The 24406-nt window shown below is 38.8% G+C and overlaps 1 protein-coding gene across 4 annotated transcripts in view; it reads right to left on the minus strand.

Annotated features, from left to right (window-relative positions):
• Positions 1–752: 752 nt before the first annotated feature.
• Positions 753–24406, minus strand: part of kazna (kazrin, periplakin interacting protein a) — a 183220-nt gene continuing 159566 nt past the window's right edge. For 3 of the 4 annotated variants that reach the window (XM_024292472.2, XM_024292474.2, XM_024292475.2), the window contains 12 exons: positions 22025–22161; positions 21771–21941; positions 17938–18127; positions 16298–16434; positions 15844–15967; positions 7879–8087; positions 7665–7783; positions 4209–4440; positions 4022–4123; positions 3608–3774; positions 3278–3419; positions 753–1668 (listed from right to left, as the gene is read on the minus strand). In XM_024292472.2, the coding sequence (XP_024148240.1) occupies positions 1510–1668; positions 3278–3419; positions 3608–3774; positions 4022–4123; positions 4209–4440; positions 7665–7783; positions 7879–8087; positions 15844–15967; positions 16298–16434; positions 17938–18127; positions 21771–21941; positions 22025–22161 (1889 nt within the window). In that variant the 3' untranslated portion in view covers positions 753–1509. The remainder of the gene's footprint in view (positions 1669–3277; positions 3420–3607; positions 3775–4021; positions 4124–4208; positions 4441–7664; positions 7784–7878; positions 8088–15843; positions 15968–16297; positions 16435–17937; positions 18128–21770; positions 21942–22024; positions 22162–24406) is intronic. The other variant, XM_024292473.2, reaches the window with a different exon arrangement.

Below are 24406 nucleotides of genomic sequence, written 5' to 3' on the forward strand. Positions count from 1 at the left end.
ATGATCACTGAGACATAAACTTAATACACTTTTAAACAAAAGCATCTTTCAAAACACCCAAGGACAATTTTACTACAAAAATGTGTCTCCATTATTATGTTTTTTTTTTTATTACAAAATTACACCAATAATTCTAAAATAAAAATGATCAGACTGTAGCTTCTCTTACATTAGACAAAAATGCCACATGCAAAGATGCAACTTTTTAAAGGTTTTAAAATAAAAGATAGATTTTAAAAATAAAAAATAAATAGAAATAATTAGAGCTGTAATGATTCATTTTGACAACAATTCATTCATCATAATTTGTGGTTTACGATATGATTTATTCTTTATTGGTTCATTTTGAACAATACGAATTACTGACCTAAAATTGATCAGAAAATCCAAAAATTCAACCAGTTTGACTCATCTAAATTATAGTAAACTAAACCTACCATGTCTCAATCCAAATGGCATTTCCCAATATTGATTATTGATTTATCTCATTTTTAAACACATTTTTTTTAAATGGTATTGACCGATTCGATTCAATTCAGCCTCAGACAGATAAAACTCGTTGGTTGTCAGAATAGAAATCGATTAATCAATTAATCATTACACCACTAAAAACATTCAAAATTAAACTGAAGAGCTGTTTATCACACAGGTCTCATCAGTGATACGGTTATTTCTACTACTGCTGAACAGATAGCTAGAATAAAGAAAATGAGCAAAAATTGGAGCCACAAAGTGAAGAAAATAAAGCAACATTTTGAAATACACAGTTTTATTTCATCAAAGATTATTTGACAAAATGTCAGCAGTCCTTTTATTGGCCCTTCTTTAGCTGTACATCATGAAACATTAAGACAGCCTTTACATTTATGAGACACTATAGTAGAAATGTGCAAAATTAACAAAACATCCTTAAAGATAAATTTATGCTTGTTGAGTCTGTTCTTGTTTTTGAATGTTTTGCATTTCTAACCAGACACATTATCAAAGTACCACAGACAAACTACAACAAATGCTTATGTTTACTGCAATAGACTTATTAGATTCATTTTATCATCAATTACACTCCCGCTTTTTTAATAAATTGCCCTCAGAGAAGAGTTCTGTCTCGTCTGTAACAAGTTATTAAAGAAAACACATCAGTACGGTAATAGTGATTAACTCTTTAAAAAACACACAAAAAATACATTTAGCTTCACTTTTTTATTAACTTTGTTTTGACGGTAGGAAAGAAAATTAAAATTTGGCAAAAAACAATTTTCAAAGTTTAAAGTTTCTCACACTTGATGGCAAGCTGGGGTTAAATGTATTGTTCAAGGACACAAACTGGGATTTAAACCCCCAACCAGCCATGTGTACTGCCAGTGGAGTCTTAGCAGCACCCTTGAACCTCACATGTGCTACTAACTTTGAAATGATTTGCTATAAACAGACTTGTGCCCCTTTTGGGGGGAGGCCAGTAAACCATTTTGAAGAGATGAATGTCCGAGGTTTATGTTCAGCTGGATGACATCACACGTTGGTGACTTCGATGCTGGTGCACCCCCGGAGTGGACTCCCCTCTGCTCGGGGCGGAGTGTGGTCTCGGACCTCTCGAGGGAGGGAGCCAAAGGTTCTGTGGCAGCTCTGATCCCGCCCACCATGGTTTTTGGGACTGAACCCTAAAGGAGGCTGAAACACAAAAACCCTCCGATTACCAGATATACACAGAAATGAGGAGCCTTTTTATTTCTGGTGCTGAACATCCTAAAGTGTTTGTTAAAGACCCACTAAAATGAATATTGTGTTTTTGGTGTTTTAACATGTTCTTGAAGCATGTTTCTTATGAGGGAGGACATATATTGAGAAGCTTAACATTAAATTTTTAGGTATTTCTTTATTGAAATCATTTTGAATCAGGAGCAGACGGAAAAAATACCATTAAAAAAAAAGTTGTGGCAGTGATATAGCATGAAGATGAAAATATTATCACCCTGATTTGTTCTTAACTTTAGATTTGTGGGTGTGGGATTCTTGATTTGTAACTCAAACAATATATTTTGGGCAAAAATCTGATGAATTCTAGCAGCATTTAAATGCATCACAGATACATGCTGGAGATGTAAAAAGAAACTCACATCAGATTTGTGTGTAAATGTGGTTTTGTGTGTGCGCAACAAGCGATTTCTCTGTAATTTTTAAAGATTTGTGTATAAATTTAGTTTCAAGCTGTTGTAATTTTATTTTGTGCATGTGCAAACTGTATTATGATTTTCATAATTTCTCTACATATGCACAAAATGTATTGCATGTGTTACAAATTAAGAATTACGCACGCACAAATCCAAAGTCACACACAAATTTAGAATTATGCACACATAAATCCAAAGTTACACACAAATTTAGAATTATGCACACATAAATCCAAAGTTACACACAAACCAAGAAATATGCACGCACAAATTTAAAGTTACGCGCAATTTAAGAAATATGCACACACAAATCCAAAATTACGCACATATTCAAAATTACGCACATATTCAAAATTACGCACAAATCCAAAGTAACGCACAAATCAAGAATAATAAACGCACAAATCCAAAGTAACACACAAATCAAGAATCACTCACAAATCCAACGCTATGTACAAATCAAGAATTACACACGCACAAATCCAAAGTTGCGCACAAATTAATAATTGCGCACATTCAAATCCAAAGTTATGCACAAATAAAGAATCAAGCATGCAGAAATTGGGATAAGTCTATTTTCTCTCCATAATATAGAAGCTACAGTCAGCAGGTCAAAGCTCTCTGCTCCACTTCATTTCAATGCATCCGACTTCCAGCTCTTGTCTGAGCTGGAATCTGGCTCATAACTGTACAGCTGGAAAGCTCGGATATTGATTTTTCTTGCACTGGGAATGTTAGGTTGGGGGTGTGAGGGGCTGTAAGCTAGCGGGAGAGCATGTAAACAAGGGGTTGATGGGTTGAAGGCAGCCTCACTCCACACCAACAGTAACGCCCACAACTCAGAGGGGAAGTATTGCCGCTCTGCAGAAACTATGTTCTAGAAAATGACAGTTTTTTATTTATTTTTTTTTTGCCTAGACATTTGCCTTATCATAATTGGGAATACTTTTACAATAAATCACAAGATAGGACTTTAACAGATTTAATGAAATATTTTTGCAGAATCTAATTATGCATCCATTTTTACAGCGTGGAACAACTTGTGGTTTAAGTATTTAAAAACATTAAAGATGAAACAGAAGTAAAAAATACATGATCTCCTTGTCTACCTTCACAGCCCTTCTTTTTAACAGGTTTTCTTCGTCGGTGTGTTTGCAGTTGGAGCTGGGCAGTTTGCCTGGGGAGTTCTGGCACAGCAGGGTTGGAGGAGTTCCAAGGCCTAAACACTCATATTCCTGTTTGGCATCAACTCTGCCAGAGAGCAGGGCAAAAACAACATTTGAGAGATACAAGAATGTGCCTTTATATTATATTTATAAACCACAGGAGCAATAAAAAAACTCCTCAAGGTTAAAGGTAAATTCAAATCTCTTATTTTTTAATGAGTTTTTAATAAGAAAGAAGTCATCTTTCTTCTACTCTTGAACATTTCCTCGAACCTCGCTGAAGGAACGAGCGTCCTCATCTCCTCAATGAGGTGCCGCCTGACCATGTGCTTGCTGGTGGGGATCCCCAGAGCTGTTGCCATGGCGTCAGTGTTGAATGTGGGGTCAAGAATCAAAACGCCTCCATGAACGCCGCTGTTTTGGAGGTTGTCAGCAAATTCCTACACACGAATAGAAAAAGGAAAAGGGTTCGGATCCATTTTGTTATAAAGATTGGAATTTGGTTAGAGGAAAATACACCTGTATTAAGCTTTAAAAAGTATGAAATGTCATATTTCACAAAAAATATTTTTGGATTTAGTCTTTTCACAAACTGGATATTAAAAAAACAACATTATTTTGTCCTCTAAGTCTTGTGTTTAAGGAACTATTTTTGTTGAATTTAAACCACTCCTTTGTGTTTCCCACCCTAAGATCGATGTCTCGAATCCATTTCATCACCCGATGAGAAGACCACACCAGTGGGTCCACATTTTGGTGCTCGCACTGAGCCCGACGAGCCTGCAGAGCCTACAAGAGAGTTTGACAAACATTTTCTATACTGCTGACGTCTTCAGATGCAGCAGCGTCACCGTCTGAGCTGTTCCTCACTCACCTCCTTCTCAAAGCCGAGCAGGTGTAGCAGCTCGATGCCCAGCAGCAGGCTGACCTGGTGGAACTTTTTGGTGACGTTGAGGTGATATTCCAGATCAAGACGAGTCAGGGAGTTTAGGACGCGTCCATCAACCAGGTGAGTCTGGAAGGCCTGGGAGTATTGAGGGAGGCCCACGTCATTTAGCCAGGCTTTGGCTACCCAGTGGTGGTCCATATCTGCAGCCTTTGACAGCCTGCAGACAGACATGATTGCAATTTCTTATTTGTATTCACAGGGAGTACAACTGGAACGTATGACTTCCTGGATATTTATTCAGGCATTCCAGATTTCCAATCATCGAACCACCTATTTTCAATGCACCCTGGGAAATTTTGAGCTAAGGTTACTTTCTGTTAAGCCATTAAGTTAAATCTTGATTAAAAATGACAGAAATCTCCCACAAGACAATAAACTAAGGGCATCCCTGTGCTTTACATCCCTGTGAATATGTATTTATTCAGTAAGGGACATTAATGAACATCAAATATAAATATATCAGATTTAAACCATATGCTAATTTCCATCTGCTGTCCCCTTGCAGGTTTTTTTTTCCAGTTGAGTGTTAACTGCTAATTTTTTATTAAGTTTAGACCAAATAGGGATGTTTTTGAGAAAAAAGTTAAAGCAACTGATCAATTGGTTTGGAGAATAACACTTAAGTGTTCTAGCAATTGGTAAAAATTTAATAAAAAAAAAACGTTATTTGTTTTTTTTTTTTTAATTTTTTGATTATTTTAATTATTTGATTATTTTGCAGATAAAATAACATAAAATACACTAAAAGCAGGGTATGACAAAATAAAAGACAATAAATTACCTAAAAGCTCTTTTGAATAAAAACATATTGACCTGACTTTTAAAACACTTAACAGAGTTTATCTGTCGCACTGACAACGGGAGGTCATTCAAAAGACGAGAAGCAACGCCTTGAAGGTCAACGTCCCCTCTGGTTTTATAGTGGGTTTTGGAAATTTTTAATAGATTTTGGTTTGAAAACCTCAAGGATAGGACTGAAGAGTACATAGTTAAAAGTGGAACCATACTGTTGCCTGACAAATATTTCTCTACCGTTTCTGGCGTTTTGTGTCATTGTCATTCTAAACTCAGGTTTAAATGCTGTTTACTGTCATTAGGAGATTAAAACCCCTAAATATAATCCCTATAGTCAGTCATGTTTAGTTTAATAAGATCATAAAACAGCAATCATTTTCCTTTGTCCTCGTGAGAACTTTTAAAGACCAGATGAGCTTTTTGTGAGCCTTTTCTGGAGAAGTGGTGTTCTGGTGTCTTCTGTCTGTGGAACCCAAAAAGTGTCATCATCAGCTGCAGCTCAGACTCACAAAAATGACCTTGGTTATGATCCTTAGATCTGGATCCTCCTGGATAGCATAAGAGGCCCTTTTGGCTTCCATAAAAACGTTTTCTGAGGTATTTCTAAGAGTGGAACAACTTTTAATAATATTTGCATTGCTGCCACTGGAGCTTGAAAATATGAAATTGTTGCTCTCTCCAGACTCAACAGCAACTGTAAGGTACAGCTGCAGGTCCTCTAACAGCTCCTTCATCTTACCCAGGACTTAACCGAAACCGAAGTTGCTGTTTTTCACCCGTTGAACCGATTAAAACCCCTGTTGATATTGAATCATTTAGAATAATGTAGAGCAACTTGGAGGTTTGAAATGATGTAAATCATAGATTTTCTAATAGACTGACAGCTTTCCAATGTTTGTTTAAATGTAAATTGAAGCTAAATATGGAACCCTTGAAAGGGACATGGAGGTTAAAAATATATATATTCGTACAGGTTTCATCAGCACACAAGAAACTGACTGTTGAGCACAAGAAAGTATCTGGTGCGCAAGAGAAACTAAGTGCTCATTTGCACACAGGAGATCTTTCAGACTTTTCAGTTGCCTGAACATCACTAATACTGTAAATGAGTCCTTACGTCATGTTGTTTATTTTGGCGCACTGGATATTCCAGTTTTGATCAATTGGTGCGCTATACATGAGTTTCTTTATCATGCACACAATAAAGTAGTACACATTTTTTTGTTTTATGTCCCTTTAGGGCAGGGGTATTCAAGTCCAGGCCTTGAGGGCCGGTGTCCTACATGTTTTCCAACCAACCTTCCATTGAAGCTCCTTATTGGCTAAACATACCTGATCCTGGAAATTAGCAGCCAATAAGGAGCTTCAATGGAAGGTTGGTTGGAAAACATGTAGGACACCGGCCCTCGAGGCCTGGATTTGAATACCCCTGCTTTAGGGGCTCCATAGTTAACATATTTTTTTTCCAAAATAAACCCTCTAATACATAACAACTTGTTTTAAGATCAGACACCTGTTTTTTTCCTATTAAAAAAAAATAAAAGAACCTTGTTGGTTTGTTTAACTTAACCACTTCAAATCCAAATTTGCTAGGACTATGATCATAGGTCTGACTGTATTTGGCTGTTTACTTTGATGCACAGGCTGTTCTGATAATCCACCACATCCTATAAAGTAGCTATGAATTAGTGCTTTTGAATTGGAGGAAATTGTTATGACGTGTTGCTGCAACCAGAAAGCATAGACTTTAAAATCATTCTAAAATTACAATTAGAATAAGTAGATTTTATCAGCTATCAGTCAGATACTGTATCTGTAAAAACCTGAATCTCTGAGTGAAAAAGTGGATTTTTTCATTTGGGCTAATAAACCAAAATCTCAGCGATTCTCTATAGCGATAATAGACTCATCCAATTTGTGTGTGTGTAATTCCTGATTTGTGACTCATATAATACATATTATGTATAACCGTGTGTACATGCAATTGTGTATTCACATGTACAAAAATTCTAAAATACAAAAATAAATCTTTAAAAAGTAAAGACAAATCACAAAAAAAAAAACAGATTGACAAGTTTTCACCAGATATTATTCACAATCAAAGTTCAAAGTAGCTGATAAGAAAACTCTGATGACCCAGCATTCTGGCAGTATTTAAACACATTTACAAACAAATATTGGAGACGTGAAGAGTCTCAAATCGGATTTGTGCGTAAATGCAGTTTTGCATGCGTGTACCAGGCGAATCTTGTGTAATTTTGAAAGATGTATATGTGTAATTTAAAGTTGTGCGTGTGTAAATTGTATTTTGTAATTTTTGTACATGTGAATATACAGTTGCAAGTACATGCAATTATGCATAAAATGTATTGTATGACTTACAAGTTAAGAATTATCCACACACAAATCAGAAGAGCTTCTGTGCATCAAAAAAGACTGCTTTTTTTTTTTAAATCAGATAACTTTAAAGAAAAAAAATCCTAATAAAATTCAGGAGTTTTAATTTGAGAAACCTGTACCAGACATGGAATTTTACATTCCTTGAGATGTCCTATTTATGTGTGAGAACCTGTCTGACTTTCATACCCTTTGCCGTTCTCAGCATCTCTGTAGTCTTCGATGGCGAGTCGAAGTTTGCGGCGATGCATTAGATTGGCGACCCCTAACCCCTGCTCCAGGTCTTCATCCGTTAGTCCTAGTAAAACCTGCACAACGTTGAAATGACATCATTTCTTCACAACATAACACGCAGACAGATTCACTGCATCACAGTTATGTAAAGTGAGCCGTTTAAACCAACCTTTCCACTCTTGACATTTTCTGAGCAGGTGCGAATATACATAGGCATCGCCATGACAACCTCCAGCCATGCCTGCACGGTGCCCGCTCTCCACTGAGACATGGGTGTCATCCTGGCCAGCTCCACCTGTTGGAGGCGGTCCAGCTGCTCCTCTGACCCGTCGGACAGATTGAGGCTGAGGTGTGCAGAGCTGTAGAGGCTTTCTGAGTCTGGGTGGGTGAAGGGATGGTGCAGATGTTTGGGTGATGCAGTTGAGGTTGTGAGTGAAGATACAGGTGGCAGTGAGAATAGTGATAGAAATCAGACATTAAAAAGCTAAAAAAAACAAATTTATAATAATACCAGCTTTTGTTTCCTCTCATGTTATTGCCAAGGAAGATGCAGCTTTCAAAAACAAGCTTCTCACTTAAGAAGTCCATTAAAGCAACATCTGCTTTAGCAGTTGAATTAACATGACTCATCTGTCTAAATTAGTCTGCCGCACCAGCTGCAGAGCAAATGGATGGATATTTTGATGCATTAGGACGGCATCTCACTGACATTATTATAATCTACTGTCATACGTTTTACCCAGAAGGTGTCACTTGCACCTTATTATTCACTGCAGCTTTCTGCAGAGTGTGTACTTTGACACTAACTCAGCTAAATATTGTCATTTTCCTAAAAACAAACATGTCAGGGGGAAAAAAAGTTAATTTCAGTGCTGCTACCAGCAGGTGGCAATGGCACCACAGCTTTGACCCTGGCATTGTTTCCTGGTATTCTGAGTGCATTAACCCCGTCTGGGCAACAGGAACTGATTTCCTTATACAAGTTTAACTACATCTCTATGAATTACTCTGTGATTCACAATGAACTGCAACCATTAAACTCAAAGGAACTCACAGAGGCTATTGCGCTTTGGATGAAAGCATTCTTCTGACATCCTTCTTTTAATGGAAGCTTTTTGCTACTTTGTTTTTTAATGCAACTCTTTGCTCACTCACGATCGTCTAACTTTAATTTGATGCTTTCTTTTTGAAAAATTAACTCCATATGTTTGTTGTTTTCTCAAAGGTTAATTTACTGAGCTCAGCCATAGGACATCCCAACGGCTGATATTTTTGGCGGCTTCTACCGCCTCTTATTAAGCAAAAGATTAACGGAATGATTGTTGGATTAAAATGAACAGATATTCATTAAACCTGGCTTAAGTCATCTTCAGAAGCATTCTTTTACATAACCTTCTGGGAGCAGAGCACAGACTCATCTACACATTAGAATGCCCTCTGAAGAGGATTCAGTTTACCTACCTTTATAGGTAAAAGTTAAAGTTTCTCTGTTGTGAAAAAAAACCAGACTGGAATAACAAAATTGTTTTTTGGGTGTTTTTAACAAGGTCTTTTTTCATTATAGAGGACATATTTGAAAAAAAAAATAAGATTAAAACTGTGTTTCTGAGTATTTCTTCATTTAAATCAAATAAATCAAGAGCAGATGAAAAAATGCTTATTAAAAAGCTTATAGTTGTTGCATACAAATAATAATGGTAGCTACTATCATGATTTTAAAAACAGCTAAATCATAATTTAAAAAGATCACTTGAAGCACTTTTACAATAGATAAAGAGACGATTGAAGTAGGGATTTAAGGCCGCACCAGTTTGCATCACTTGTTTGCATTTATTCAAAGTAAAATCAATTGTACAACAAAAATTTTGTTGTACACATTTTTTTCCATGATGACCATTGGAACCATTGGTGCTCCAGATGTGCCTGACTTCTTACTGTGTTTAATCTCTTATGCTATGTTCACACTGGTCTCGGCAATGCACAGGATGTACAAATCTATCCACTGTCGTCCATATCAAGCTACACCACTGGTCATTCTTAACTCAGATTTTGTCAATTTTCTCATTTACATTTTTCTAAAAACATGCCTCCCAAGAAAGCACAATGTTCTGCTTCTTCGTATTCTTCTCAGCCTCAACTGCAATTCGCCAATATGCAGATCTCAGAGTCGTTGTGGTGCTATCAACGCCAGGATGACTTCTGTTCAGCCTCAATGCCGTCTGCCCGTTTGGATCCATGGTGCCTGAGATCGCCAAATTGACGTCTGGTCATCGCCAGGTCCCCGGCCCATGTCAACAGCCCTCGTCTAGTGCCTGTGCTGCTACAGTATGATTTCTAACAATGGGCCGGTGGCAGTGGGACGGCAGCACAGGGGCAGGGAGGTGGCTGGAGGATGGGAGTCTCAAATCGGTCGATCATCAGACCATTTTTGGGACCTTGGAGACCGTATTATCAGTCAGTTATCGTGTTGCTACCTTCAGATGTGCCCAACCAACAACTGACTAAAAATTGTCTGGTCGCTGTAAAACTCTAATCTTTTCTGTCAAATTTGCTGACAAACTTGCATTTTGGTTGTCGCGCAGTAGCATTTTGGGATATGTGACCGTAGTCCAGGAGATAAACTTTGTGACTTCACAGATTACAACACAGTTTGAGACTATTTTTAAAATATGGAAATCTACATTTGCTTCAGGTTTCTCTGACTGTCTTTGACTTTCCAATTAACAAAAACTGTGTCTAATATTAAACAATTATCTGTCTGATCTACCATTACCTCTTGACGCCGATGGATGCAAATATGCATCAAACCACTTTTGTTTCAAACTTACCTTAATTTAGCAAATTTGATCTTGCTTCACCTGAAATGTTTGCACCTTTGAGGATATATATATATATATATATATATATAAAGAAATATGGAAAAAGAAATATTCTGACTATAAGACAAAACTCCTCCGAATAACAAAATATGCAAGCATCCTTGATGAATAATGGAATGCTTCTGAATTGTTCTTTGTGACAAGTCTCTGTTGTTTTCATGAATCCAACTTGAAGAAGTGCTGAAGTCAAAGGTCAATTTAGAATGTTGCTGTTTTGAGGCAGAGATACAAATATAGATCTACGAGTCTGTTTATCTCCACAAGTGAGTTTCACAGGAATTCCACAAGACGGTCAGAGTTAGAAATGGATCGATCACATCAAACTAGACTTATGTTGACAGACAGGTTCTGCCGATTTCTTTTTTCTCATCTTTTTACATCATTTTAGATTTTTTAACCCAATTTATCACATGGAAAAGGTTCAGATGAGAAAAAAGGAGGTCAATTGAAGCCACAGTCCAACTACAGAGGGATGCTGGGCTGAAGGAAGCTATGATTTAAAAATGGCCGCCGTTACCATCAACAAGAAAATGAGCAAGTCAGGATTAGAGCCATACAACCACAAATAAACACAACAAAGACAGTGACACAAGGTTAAGAGAGGACAGCCACATGAAAATGATCACTTTGCATTTTATTGAAAATAATCTTATTTTTCTCATTTAGTTCTTTGAAGGGTAACTTTGTTGTCATGCCTTGGAAAGTTGCTACTATTCACTGCTAAACATCTCAGGGCTTCCGAATAGAACACTGAGGTCTACATCTTTAACCTTAAATAAAACTCTTTAACAATAATAATAATAATCATTTAATTTCTGTATTGTAATCTCATTTACAAAAAAAAAATTAAATATTTATGAAAAAAAGCATGTGACTCAAATAACAAATGAATACAGTAAGCTTTGTTTATGTTGTTTCCCCATCAGCAGATTAAAGTTACACAGAAAAGTAAAAGTATTCTTAGGCTTTATACAAGTCATTGATATTTTGATGAATTAACTCTTTAACACCTGAGGCGTCGCCGATGACGCTTAAACACAAAATCTTTAGCATACTGTAACTTTTAAACCGTTAACACAATCAATGTAATTTTAGCAGATTGTGCCGCTTTTATCCTTCCAGAATTACGCTGAACGTGTTAACGGTTGAAACGGTTGAAAAGTTACAGTAAATCAAAGAATAAAAACACTAGAGCTCTGGTGTTAAAAGGTTAAAGTAGTTTTTGTTCCTATGCAAACATATAAATTTCATATATTTTATCCAGTAGGCCTATCTACCCAGCCAGCAAGGCCAGCTGGGTCACATATGGTTTAAAAGTGGAAAGAAAATGTGGACCCCTAATACGTTTGTTCAGAGTTTTCGTGTAGTGGCCCTACCTGTGTTTGCCCACATTGGATGAAGTGGGCACTCAGTGGGTCAGCTCGCTACACTAGCCAGCTGCGAACAGTGGAGCTTGCTAGCTTGTTAAAGTGGAACACACTAGCTTGATACAGCAGAGCTCGCTACAGCAGGGCTTGCTACAGCGGAGCTCGCTAGCTCTATACAGCGGAGCTTGCTAGCTCTCTGCAGCAGAGCTTGCTAGCTCGATAAAGTGGAGCTTGCCAGCTCTATACAGTGGAGCTCACTAGCTCGATACAGCAGAGCTCGCTACTGCAGAGCTTGCTACAGCGGAGCTCGCTAGCTCTATGCAGCGGGGCTTGCTAGCTCGATACAACGGATCTTGCTACCATGCTATGCCATCCACTGGGAGGTTGGCTAGCATAGCGAGTGCCACTGAGTGCCCACTTAAGCCAATGTGGGCAAACACAGGTACCGCCACCACAGAAACTGTGGACAAACCTATTAGGGGCCCACATTTTCTTCCCAATTTTAAACCATATAGGTCCCACCCTTTGCTAGCTGGGTAGGAGCAGTTTTTGCAGAATAAGTAAAAGGTCAATTTTTCTGCTGCTTTCATGAACAGTCCCCAAAACACTTGTTAAAAACAGATCCAATGCAATCTGGCACTCCTTCTGGTTCCAGGTGAGGCTGATTATTACACAATGTTGGTTAAATATCAAGAAGAGAAAAGATTTCCTGGGAGGGAAGTGCAGACTCCAGCTCAATCCAGAGAAAGGATGAAAAGAATCCAATGCCTTCGGACATTTTTTTCCCCCTGATGAAATGGTTTTAACCTTTAGCTCAAAGTTAATTGCTTTTTTGCAGCAACTGGCTTAAATTCTGCAAAAGATTTTCTGGTGAGTTCACGCAGTCGTGGGGAGTAGGTATGTGTTTGCTTGATTAGTGCACTCAAATCCTGATTTTTAACTTTTAATGGCTGCCCTCCCCAATGTTACAGTGGTTTGTTTAATGTCTGCTTATCTTCTTTGGGATTCTAGCTATCATTTAAAATAACCTTAAGTCCAGAGGAACAGAGGTCATTAAACCATTTTTTTATGGTCTGATTTCTCATTATGAGCTGCAAGCGAATTCCTGACTGTGGAAATGGGCAAAACTGAAAAGGTTACTGAAAGAGCCACTCTGATCAAAATTGTGTTTTTAGTGTTTTTTACATGTTCTTGTGACATGTTTCTGATGATAGATTACATATTTAAAGAAAATTAGGCTTACAGTTGTATTTATTTATTCAAATTGTTATGAATGTGGAGCAAATAAAAAACTGTTTGCTTATTTGTGACATAGAAATCATGCTGGATGGGCACAAACGTCCTGCACTCCATCCACCTGTAAATGACTAGATCCATGTACGTCTTCGTTTTCCTCGCCTGAACTGGCATCTGGTTCAAAATTGCACGACTGGATAGCTCTAATATTGCTTGCCATTTTTGTTTCACCAGTAATGTTAGTTTGGGGATGTGAGGGGTTATACGGGAGTAGGAGAACCTGTAAACAGAGAGCTCTCAGTACTTGGTTAGGGAAAGGGGGCGTAGTTGCTCTGCACCAATGGTTTTGCCCCCAACTCAGAGGGGAATTTCTAATTAACAACAGTGCTTTCTCAATATATTGCGGCTCACCTTTCGCTAATTTTATTTTACTGTGAACTTTTGCGTGCTTTTTTTTTTTTTTAGAGCGCACTGTGTTCTGAACCCTGATTGGCCATTGACTCTATCAATGAATCTCCTGTCTTGTCCCCTACACAGAATGTATTCAGTTTGGTGGAGTAACATAAATCTTTGATCTTGAATATATATATATATATATAAGGGCTGTCAACGTTAATGCGTTCACGCACGCGATTAATAAAAAAATAAATTAATAAATTAAAGAGTTAATGTTTATTAATGCAAATGAATTAGACCTCATGAAGCAACAATCTTCTGCTTTGCCTCCGATGGTTCAGGCTTCCCTGGCGTGCATTAAAAAACACTTTTCGGGCAAGATGACCGTGGACCATGGTCACTTACAAAATAAGTACATTTTCAAATGATTTTTAGTACTTTATTCTTGCTATTTCTTTTTATCGACCTAGGTGGCTTTTTCACAAAAAGCAACTATTTGATCCATGGTCCGGCTTGTTGTCACAGTAACACGACAACATGTCGCTGAGCCTCGACTGTAGCATCAAAGGAAGGTGATGTATATTCTGATCGTCAGAATAGGTTTAATAAAACAGTTCAGAGAGAGTTCACCTCTTATTGCTTGTTTTTGTCCAGAAGATGAAGAAAAAGTTTGTTTTAAAGAAGCCTGTGCATTAACCTAGAACATTTGGACTATGTGACCGGAACTTCTTTTTGATTTTTTTAAGTAGACATATATTATGCATCCACACCCAGTAGCCAATCAGAATCGAGCATTCACCCCGAGAATGATATAAGTTCATTTAAGGCATTTTTTCCCCCAATAATACCAGAGTTATTTTTTTTTTTTTTAATGAAGGTTTGAACTTTCAGATTTTAGACAAGCAAGAAAAGTGAGAAAAATATTTGTATCTATCTGAGAAAAGTGTATAAAATGCGTAGTGTGGGGTTTTACAGCCTTAAAACATCTATAAATCTACTTTGCAGATTTAACATATTTTATGGAAAGCATCCTCTGTAATACTGTACTACTACTCGGCAGAAACTGTCCTATAAACGAAACAAGTTTCTGGATTTTTTAGCTAAAAATGGCATCATCATGATTAAAAGACCACTGCGAGCATATTTACAATGGACCAAAAGATGATCGGAGCAGGTCTCTCATATATAATCCTTTGTTCTTGTATTGATTATGGAGTTTGCTGACTTTTTCTAAATTTGTATAAACATTTAGCTGTGCAGGCACAGGTTAGGAGTAAAAGTGGGTTTGTAAGGATACTTACATCAAATAGTGAAATAGTAAGTAAAAGTCCCATATGTGAATATAATTTCTTTCTTAAAGTGTCAGTAAATCTGACAAAATCAGTAACTGACCTCTCTTTTCAGCATCCAGCATTCACAAGAACAGCAGTGAGGTTCTATTAGACATGCATTTGCAGACTGTTCATGCATGGCACAGGTTTCCTTCTATCTGAACAGATAGAAAACAACGTTCTTACATTTCCTGTTTGGCTGCGTGAAAAAGAAAAAAGTCTTCTGCATGGAAAATGCATCTTTATAGCCAACTGCTTCTTTGACGTTTTGTATAAACATCAGTGCTGTGGATTATTATTATTTTTTGGTCGAATAATTTTTTTAAATTGGTATTGGATTTGAGGAGTCTGCATGTTGCCTACAGGAAAGTGTTCTCATCGTGAACATGTGGAAAGGGGAGGGATTGAACCAAACAGGACAATGAACAAAGGCAATCATAGTAGTGAGGGAAAGGGGGGGTACAATGTTAAAAAAAACAAAAGGCATTCAGGACATGAAGACATTTACACGCACAAAGTGCACGACAACCAGTTATTATTTACAGATACAGCAGTCCTTCAAGTTTCCAGTTGGGTCAAAACAAAAGGTCAAATAGAAAGAATCATCAGACAATCATTCAACACAGCTGTTTTGGGGCAGATACAACAGAGCATGTCCACATGGTTGCTGTGTTACACTCGCCACGCTATTTACATGAATGTACAGACACACTTCTGTTAAGGTTTACACTTCAGCAAAGCGAGGCTGGCTTTCCAACGGGGTTTCCGGCATTCATACGGAAAGTGTGCCGGTGAGAGCACGCAGGCTTGATGGTTATCACATACCGCCCCATCCTCACACACACTCAATGCACTGATGTCCTCTGAAAAAATCGGCTTTACCAGTCTGCATCCTCTTCTATGTAATAATCAGGTGTTGAAGTACCATCAAACAAACCGGGGTCCAAAGACTTGCGTTGCTTCCCCCGAGCAAAGACACGGGACAGCGAGCCCAGCCCCATCTTCTCTTTCTTCTTCTTACGCTTCGCCTCCTCCAGATCTTCTAGGGACTGGGAGAAGGGGCGCCAGAGGGAGATGAAGAGATGAGCAAAGAGGAAGAGATGCAGAAAGGAGTCAGTGAAGGAGTGAGGGAGGTGAGACCTCGACACAGATGGGAAGTGGCACTTTCCATGCTGCCAGGCATGCACTTATTCCATAACCACCACTGGTTTCCACAGTGATTCAAGTCACGACTGCAGAGTGAAAACACAACAAGCACGGGGGGGCAAACATGAACTCAGCCATGGGGGGGGTAAGGAAGTGACAGCAGCTATGCAGCAGAGCAGTTACTTCAAAGGGAGGCGATTACTTGGGAGGGTGCGGTGGTGGGCAGCTCTTACATTGCAGAGGGAGTGAGTCCGGTGACGTGGGGAGTTGATGTCACTGGGTGTGGATGACCGATCCCCCTCCATTGCAGAGGCATCAGAGATGATGGAGGGCTGACGCGAGTGGCACGGGCTCACCCGCACAGCCGCCACTAGACAGGATGAGAGGGAAGAGAGTGAAGGCTCCGTTCTTTTTTGGGTGTTTCGGGTACCAAGGCGAGCAACTGTGATTTTCTTACACTTCTCAAAAAATTGCACTGAAAGCTTTGAAGAATGCTGTAACCACAGAAGAGTTATTACCAGCTGCAGTTGCTAAGCAACAGTAAAAACAGCTTCACAGAGGTTGAACGTGTGTACCAGAGAGGCTGATACATGACGTACAACTAATCAAATAAACCAGAGTTGGTAATTGTTTATGTTTTACTAAATTTTGAGGATTTTTATCTCATATCTTAATCATCAGCTGATAAAAGCTTAAGCTTCTGGCTTTCTGTAAATGTTACTTTGGATTCAACCTCAACCTTTCACCTCTAAAACTTTTGGGTGACATAACCACAAAAACATGTCAACATGTTATAAAATACATCAAAAGTATAACTGGAACAAAAAAAAAAAAGTTTCTCACAGATTGCACCATCTTTTTTAAGGTTTGTTAGTTTTCCATCTGCGTAATTCAATGTTATGAGATTCACAAGAACAGGACACTATCAAAGTCCATCCATCCATCACTAGGAAAGATTTCAAGCCTTTTTTTTTTAGACATTTAGAATGTTCTACCAGGTTTTAAGTTGTTTTAACTTCTACTGAGGAACTGTATCCCGAGCAGCTGTTTGATTTACATGAAAACATCACTCCTATTACATAACTCTTATTTTGATCTCGCGTGTTCTGCCAGTTATTAGTTTACTGAGGAATTTTAGGCTATTTTGGAGTTTAGCTAGTAATTAAGCAAGGAGCTAGCTTTTTGGCTAATTCGGCATCAACTGTTTTTACTCATTTTTACCAACTAAAAGGTAAAAATGAAAAAAAAAATAAATAAATAAAGAAAACATTTTGAGACGTGCTAGTTTCTTTTTATATTTTTGCTTTTGATCGCCCCCCAAAAAAGTGATAGTGAATATTTATTATTTTAAAAAATGGTAACGAATTATCCAAATTTCTTAAAGGCTAAAGTAAATCTATGTGACTCCTTCTAGGTTTTGATCGGTAGAAAACAAGTCCAAATGACTCTTTTACTGTTAAAGGTTGCCGACCCCTGGATTAGTGTAATTTTTCTATTTCAGGCTACCTTTTTTCAGTGTAATTATCCATCTATAGTGTTTTGTCAACTCCTTTAAGAACAAATGAGATTCTTAAGAAACAGAAAAAGGGAATTGACAGGCATAAGTGATTTATAAGCTAAAATATAATCAAGAAGAATGCATAGTTTAGCTAAAAACATTCATTTTTAAGGGAGTATTAAGTCAACCTGCAAACTCCGCTCAACGTGCAACATGGTGGAGACAAACTTAAGAGGATAGGACACGATGACCACATGAAGCAGATGGTGAAACTACAAGCGTGTAAAGCAGCTTCACACAAGCATGCAGAGGCTTCAGGCTGGACTCTGTGCTTCAGTTCATATGCAGGGTGAAAGTGCGCTCATACGGGCCTACCTTGTCTGTCAGTGGGATGGCCCGTGTGGACATAGAGAGTCTGCTGACTCTGTCTGATGGCGGCAGTCAGCGGGAGGTCCGCCTGCATCACCCACTCTTGATTGTTGCCGTTGACGACCGCCTCCGTAGGCATGGCCAGAGAGTGACGTTTGGGCACATCCTTTGTTAAGGTGGCTAAAGACTGTTTGGCCTTAGGAGGGGGAGAGACATAAGCAGTCAGTCAGCAAGCAAATCAGCAGACGGTATAAAATGAGCTTAAAAAACAAATATTTTAAGTATCCTTCGGCGCTACAGGCTCACATTTTCATATTTATAAGCTTAGTTATGAGACCAGAATTTTTAAACTGTTTGAATTTAATGTAGACACTGCCTTTGCCTTTTGACTCCTGGAGCTCCTGGTCCTTCACCCCGCTCTGCATCCCTCCTCTCTAAAGCTTCTGCATGCTGCTGATTATCAGTCACACCTTTTTAAATCAGGTATGTTAGACTCGGGAGATGTAAAGGACAGAGCTCACAGGAAATTTGGCCTTATAAGGCTCTTTGTGCTCAAAAAAATGCGGCAACATTTCCGATTTCCTTTTGCTCTATTCACAACTGAAAACAATGGCGTCTTTCTGTTGGTGGAATGAATACATTTGCTCGGAGCTGCCATTTAGAAGCCACAACAGGCGGCTAGAGCCTTGGGAGATGTGCTTATTTGTATTTGCAAAATGTTCTTTTTCTTCCTTTTTGTCTGCCTTTTATGATTAGCTGTGACATGCTGTTGTTCGACAAATGCTAAAAAAAACTCTTTTATTGGAATTGTATTAGCATGCCAAGCACAAAAAGGCTGCAAACCAAAAGCTTCACTGCATTCATCTCTATCTACCAAAAGCAAATTTCTTATCACTCTTATCTTGTGCATGCAAACACAACAACATATCATCAGGATTAATAATTGTGAAGACAAAGGAGAACATTTGTGTTCTTTTTCTGGATTAAATAGGACTTAAAACACACCACAAAGGAAGACTGGGATTGCTGAAGTTCGGATCACTGGGACCACTCAGGGGGGATTAGTTAAAAACGTGCATCTGAGCGGGAACTTAAAAACCAAACAAACAAACAAACAAAATGACAAATGGGAGAGATTTCCAGGGACTGGGAGGGGCAAGAGAGGTCAAATGTCAAACTTGTTCCCATCTTACCGCTATGAACCTAGGAGAGTAGTCCCTGTCCCCAAGACGCTCAAACAACCGGAACTCCATTCTCTGATTGACACAGTTACTCATCTGGGGGGGTTGGAGACATGAGCATGGCTGTACTTTGACTTTTTATTTAGATCTCTTTTTTATGAATTCAGAAAAAAACAGCAAAAGACAAATAAAGAGAGCAATCATGACTCAACCTGATGACTACGAATATTTAATTCTTTTAGAACTCCAAATCTTAATTTCCTTCATATATCAATAATTTAACAAAAAAATAAGACCTCAGATTCCTGAAAACTTTGAATTTTGCTGAGATTTCAGCCTCAAGTTGTCTAATCTTGAAAAAAAGGAGTTAAAAATAAAACTCTTTCAAGAATTTGGGAGATATTTCTAAACAGTGGTCAGTTGTAGGAATCAGAGCTTCAAGAACCACAATACATCCAGGAGATGGACTTTACTTTTCATATTCATTATATTAGGCCCTCTTTAACCGGAAACAGCTTCAGGAGTTTCCTAAATGAATGAAAATGTATTTTTAGAGTGTTACTCAGTAATACAAAGTCCTCTTTTAATTTTCCTTTAAAATTCAAAATTCCAGGGTTTGGAAGAAAAAAGTAGAAACATCAAATTCAAGTTGATTGAGGTCTTGCATAAATGTTCCTTGGTAGAGTTTTGAAGAGTGATGTTGTTTGCTGGTATTTTTCCACTGTTTGATACTTTCTAAAATATATATATATATATATATATATATATATATATATATTTATTTAACTTTTATTTAACCAGAAAGGTCCCGATGAAAAACTCTTATTAAGGGAGAGGCAGCAATTTAAAACTTAAAGTAAATTACATACATTAAAATTTCTAGGTTTGTGAATAACACTTGCACAATAATGAAGTAGTCTCTAAATCATGAATGAATGAATGAATGAAATTGTTTATTTCAAGCAATCAGGAATAATAAATGAAAAAAAATGACCTCACATTGAATCACAAGTAGATCGCTTGAAAGGGAGGGGCAGGAAGTGAACTTAAATAATCCCACCCTGCCTCGACCATACCATTCACATCTTTCATTTGCATTTTTTAAAGCATTTAAAGGAAGTAGATCTGTCAGCTTCCAGTCTTTCCGTAAAATGTTTTTAGTAGCGAGTAAAAACATGCTTTTTTCCCAGCATGTAAAAGTAAAAGGCAAAGTCTACAGTGTCAGATCATTCGATCTCAATTGGTGAAATCCAACTTTTCTCCTATTGAGGAAGGAACATATTTATATATAGGGGCAGAAACCCCCATTCCTTTCGATCAAGCCCAAAGTCGGCGACTTCCAGGAAATGTTATGCCCGGTTCGCCCTACAAGCGGAAGCACCGCGAAGCAATGTGCGCGCAATATCCGCTTCACTTCCAGTCACACTACAGGCACTTCTAAACTGCCCCCGTGCGCGCTCCGTAGTCGGTCCACTACGTTGATCTGTGTGTGTGTAAGCGTGTGTTTCAGTTTCTGCTGGTGTCTGTATTTTGTGTGATGTGGATTGTTTGTGTGTTTACAGTATTTTAATCTCTACAGTCTGTTTAGATACAAAAATATGATCGCATTTGTCAATAGCAGTAATTTTATTGTGAAAAATTAGTTATATCACTTGAACTTCAACCAATAAGGGACTTTGATTTGGTAGTGACATATGAATGTCGTCCTTTTTAATTCAAGGAAGAGAAATCAAGAACTGCAGTTTGTGTCCCGCTGATTTTACATGACATTAAGTCTTTCATTTAATGGGATAAAGCTGTAAAAGAAAAAGCCTGGGGGAAGATTGGCGAGATTTGACCCCTTTAACATTTCGCACCAAGTGTCTTCCTACTGTAGGGGCAGACATGTGCTAGTATGGTGTAGCAACAGTGAATACTTTATGCTAAAAGCACATTCTTGAACACATGACACATGTCCAGTGTGAAAGTGGCATCAGAGAATTTCCTACATTCTCCTGCTGCGCAGTTTTGGGAATATGATCATATTATTTTGGTACCAGTCAACACTAAAAATCCAATTCCCTGTTTATGGGTTATCCTTGTAAATGATGAGAGAATTCCACATAAAACTTATGGGAAATGGTAAATTAGAAGACATGAGAGCCACTGATAGAGCCACCTGGGCTTCTATAACACCTCAGTAGTTCCACAGATGTATAGTATAACAATGTCATTCATAAAAATAGATTTTTACTTTGAGTTAATTAACCAAAACAAACTTTTGAAGGATTTTTTTTTTTTTTACTGGGATGAATGAACTACTGGTGCTTAGAGTGAATTCTGTCTTCTTAAAGACAATGGTTTAAGGGGAAGAAAAACACAAGTTAGTGCAATTTTTCCTGAGACATACTATTAAAAATGTTGTACATTATTCTCCTAGGGATAATATACTGTCCAGTGCTGTTCAGAACCATTTCTGTTGCAATAAGTGGAAGTCAAAGTTAAAGTGATCTCAGAAATAAATAAAAGAAAACTCATAAAAAGATTGAACGATTAAAATCAAAAAGACGATTGTGCCTGCAGAGGTGGAGGTTGATCAGTGCCTTGTATGCCACTTCAAACTGAGCTCGCTGAAGAAAGAATTGAATGAAAAGCGGCAGACTGAATGATCTTTCTTACCATGGCCAGCTCAGCTTCCAGCTCCTTGATGCGGTTCTCTTTGAGGTCAAGCTGGGAGCGCAGCATCCCCGTGTGCTCTGTGGCCTCCTTGGTCTGTCGTCGAAGGTCCCACTTCTCTCTTTCCAGTAGATCTTTCTCCTTGGCCAGAGCCTTTACTGCATCCTCGCTCTCCTAGCAGACACACAAATCCTGATGGTTCGGTTCACACATTGTTTAACGGAGCCAGGTGCACGGTGTGAGCGTGAGTGTCGTACTTTTCTGTGCTGCTCGTAGTTGCGTATGAAGTCGCGGAGCTGCTCTTCTCTGCTTTCTAGAGTGGCATAAAGTTGCTGCATCTGGTTCACCAGGTCCGCTTTCTCTGCCTTGAGACGCTTACGGTCAGACTTCATGGCTGAAGAAGAACAGAACAAAACACAAAAGAATGAAGTGGCATTTTAATTTGGAATGAAATCTGCATGAAAAGAAGACATTCATCCATCCTTTTATGCTCATCCTGAACCGGGTCATAGGCAAGGCAAGGCAAGTTTATTTGTATAGCACATTTCATGTACAGAGACAATTCAAAGTGCTTTACATAAAACATTAAAAGAAACAATCAAAAGAAATAGTAAAAATGTCATTCATCATCATTCAAATCATTAAAACAAAATTAAAAGAAAATAAAAAGATTTTAATTTAATACAAGCATAGATAAAAAGTGCGGACGTAAACTTTTGAACACATATTAATCAATAGGGCAGCAGTCTAAGCAAAGATGACAAGACTTCCCTCTCCCCAGTCACTTCCTCCAGCTCAACTGGGGGACCCAGTGTTCCCAGGACACTAAGTCTCTCCAGCGTGTCCTGGGTCTTCCCCGGGGCTTCCATCCAGTGGGAACAAACCTGGAACACCTCTCCAGAGAGGCGTCCAGCAGGGATCAGGTCCTGATCCTGGAGCCACCTTTACGTGGAGGAGCAGCAGCTCTACTCCAAGCTCTCTACAGGTGACAAAGCTCCTCACCCTATAAGGTGCATTCACACGAACGCCCGAGCCAGCAGCCTCTGCACCCCGCAGCAGCTCTCTGTCTGCCGGCATATCGAGTGAGTGAGCTCCGCTGCGAGAGCAAAAGCCGGCGATCAGTCCAGAGTTTATCCCACCTTCACCCCAAAGTAGCCGAATGAGCTCGGCAACACAGTGGCTCCAGCGGGTTAAAGAAAAAGATGAAAGTTCAGGAGAAAAACGCTTGCTTTGGACTAGTATTCTACCCGCTGATTGAGTCCCTGAAAACGTCAGGTGCCCAAAGCTGGGTTCTAGATTGGCAGATGCGATGCGGCGACTTGTCAAACTTCAGATATTTAAATTTGACCGCGCCACCCCATTCGCGCCTTACCGCTCAAATCACACTGGTGCCAGATCCCCGCACCGAAGCCATCGCTCAAATCGCGGCACGTAGCTTTTGTACCATTGACTTAACATTGAAACTGGCTGCCTCTGCCACACAAAAATGAGAGTGAATGCACCTTAAGGGAGCGCCCAGTCACCCTCTGGAGGAAGCTCATTTCAGCAGCTTGTAGTGGGAATCTCGTTCTTTTGGTCATGACTATGAATACTGGAACGAAGATCGACTGGTGAAATGAGAGCTTTGCTTTCTGGCTCAGCTCTGTCTTCATCACAACGTATGGCGACCATATACACCGGACACCACACCAATCTTTCGAGCTTCCCTCAATCGTGAACAAGAACCCAAGATATTAAAACTCCTCCATCTGGGGCAACTACCTTTCTCCGGTTGAGAACCATGACGTTTGACTTAGTGGTATTGACCCCCATCCCAGTCACTTCACACTATCACAAACCGCCTCAATACATGCTGGAAGCCCTGGTTTGATGAAGCCAAAAGGACAACATCATCTGCAAAGAGCAGAGATGAAATTCTGTGGTCCCCAAACCAGATCCCCTCTGGGCCCTGATTGGACCTAGAAATTCTGTCCATAAAGATTAGGACCAGAACCGGTGATAAAGGGCAGCCCTGCTGGAGTCCAACATGCACTGAGAGCAGGTAAATTACTGCTGGCTATGAAAAAAGAAGATATTTCATCTATTTTTGTTACCTTACTGCAATAATGACCTGAACAGAAGTAAGACTGAGACTTCATAAGAAAGCAAATGTAACTCAAACACTGAATTATAGATTTCATAAATCAGATACATCAGCTGTTCAAATTTTCATAACATTGTCTTTTACTTTTATTTCAAATAAATTAAAATTTTCTTTGCCAAAAAATATGCATACTCTATTTAAAAAATATCAAAAAAGGTTATAAAATATGCAATTTAAATGAGTGATGCACCTGCCGCTGCTGCTGGTCCAATAGGTGCGACTTCATGTTGATTGAGACGTGAATCACACGTGAACCGCTCTGTCAATCTCCTCCTCAGCTGCTGCTTTGTTAGCGGCTGAGGCTTGCTTTTCATCTATCTCTCTGCCACACGCTCTCTGTAATTCTCCAGCTCTGCGCCCACGCATCCTGATAAAGAATACTTTTCACAGTGGTGATTCAGAAAAGCTGTAATTTTCTCAAACACTGCATCTCTTTTTTCGCTCTCTCTTCTGCATCTGCTTCTTCTCCTGCTTTTGTTTGATCTCCGAAGCCTCC

This window comes from Oryzias melastigma, linkage group LG7, assembly GCF_002922805.2.
Source record: "Oryzias melastigma strain HK-1 linkage group LG7, ASM292280v2, whole genome shotgun sequence".
Classification (NCBI taxonomy): domain Eukaryota; kingdom Metazoa; phylum Chordata; class Actinopteri; order Beloniformes; family Adrianichthyidae; genus Oryzias; species Oryzias melastigma.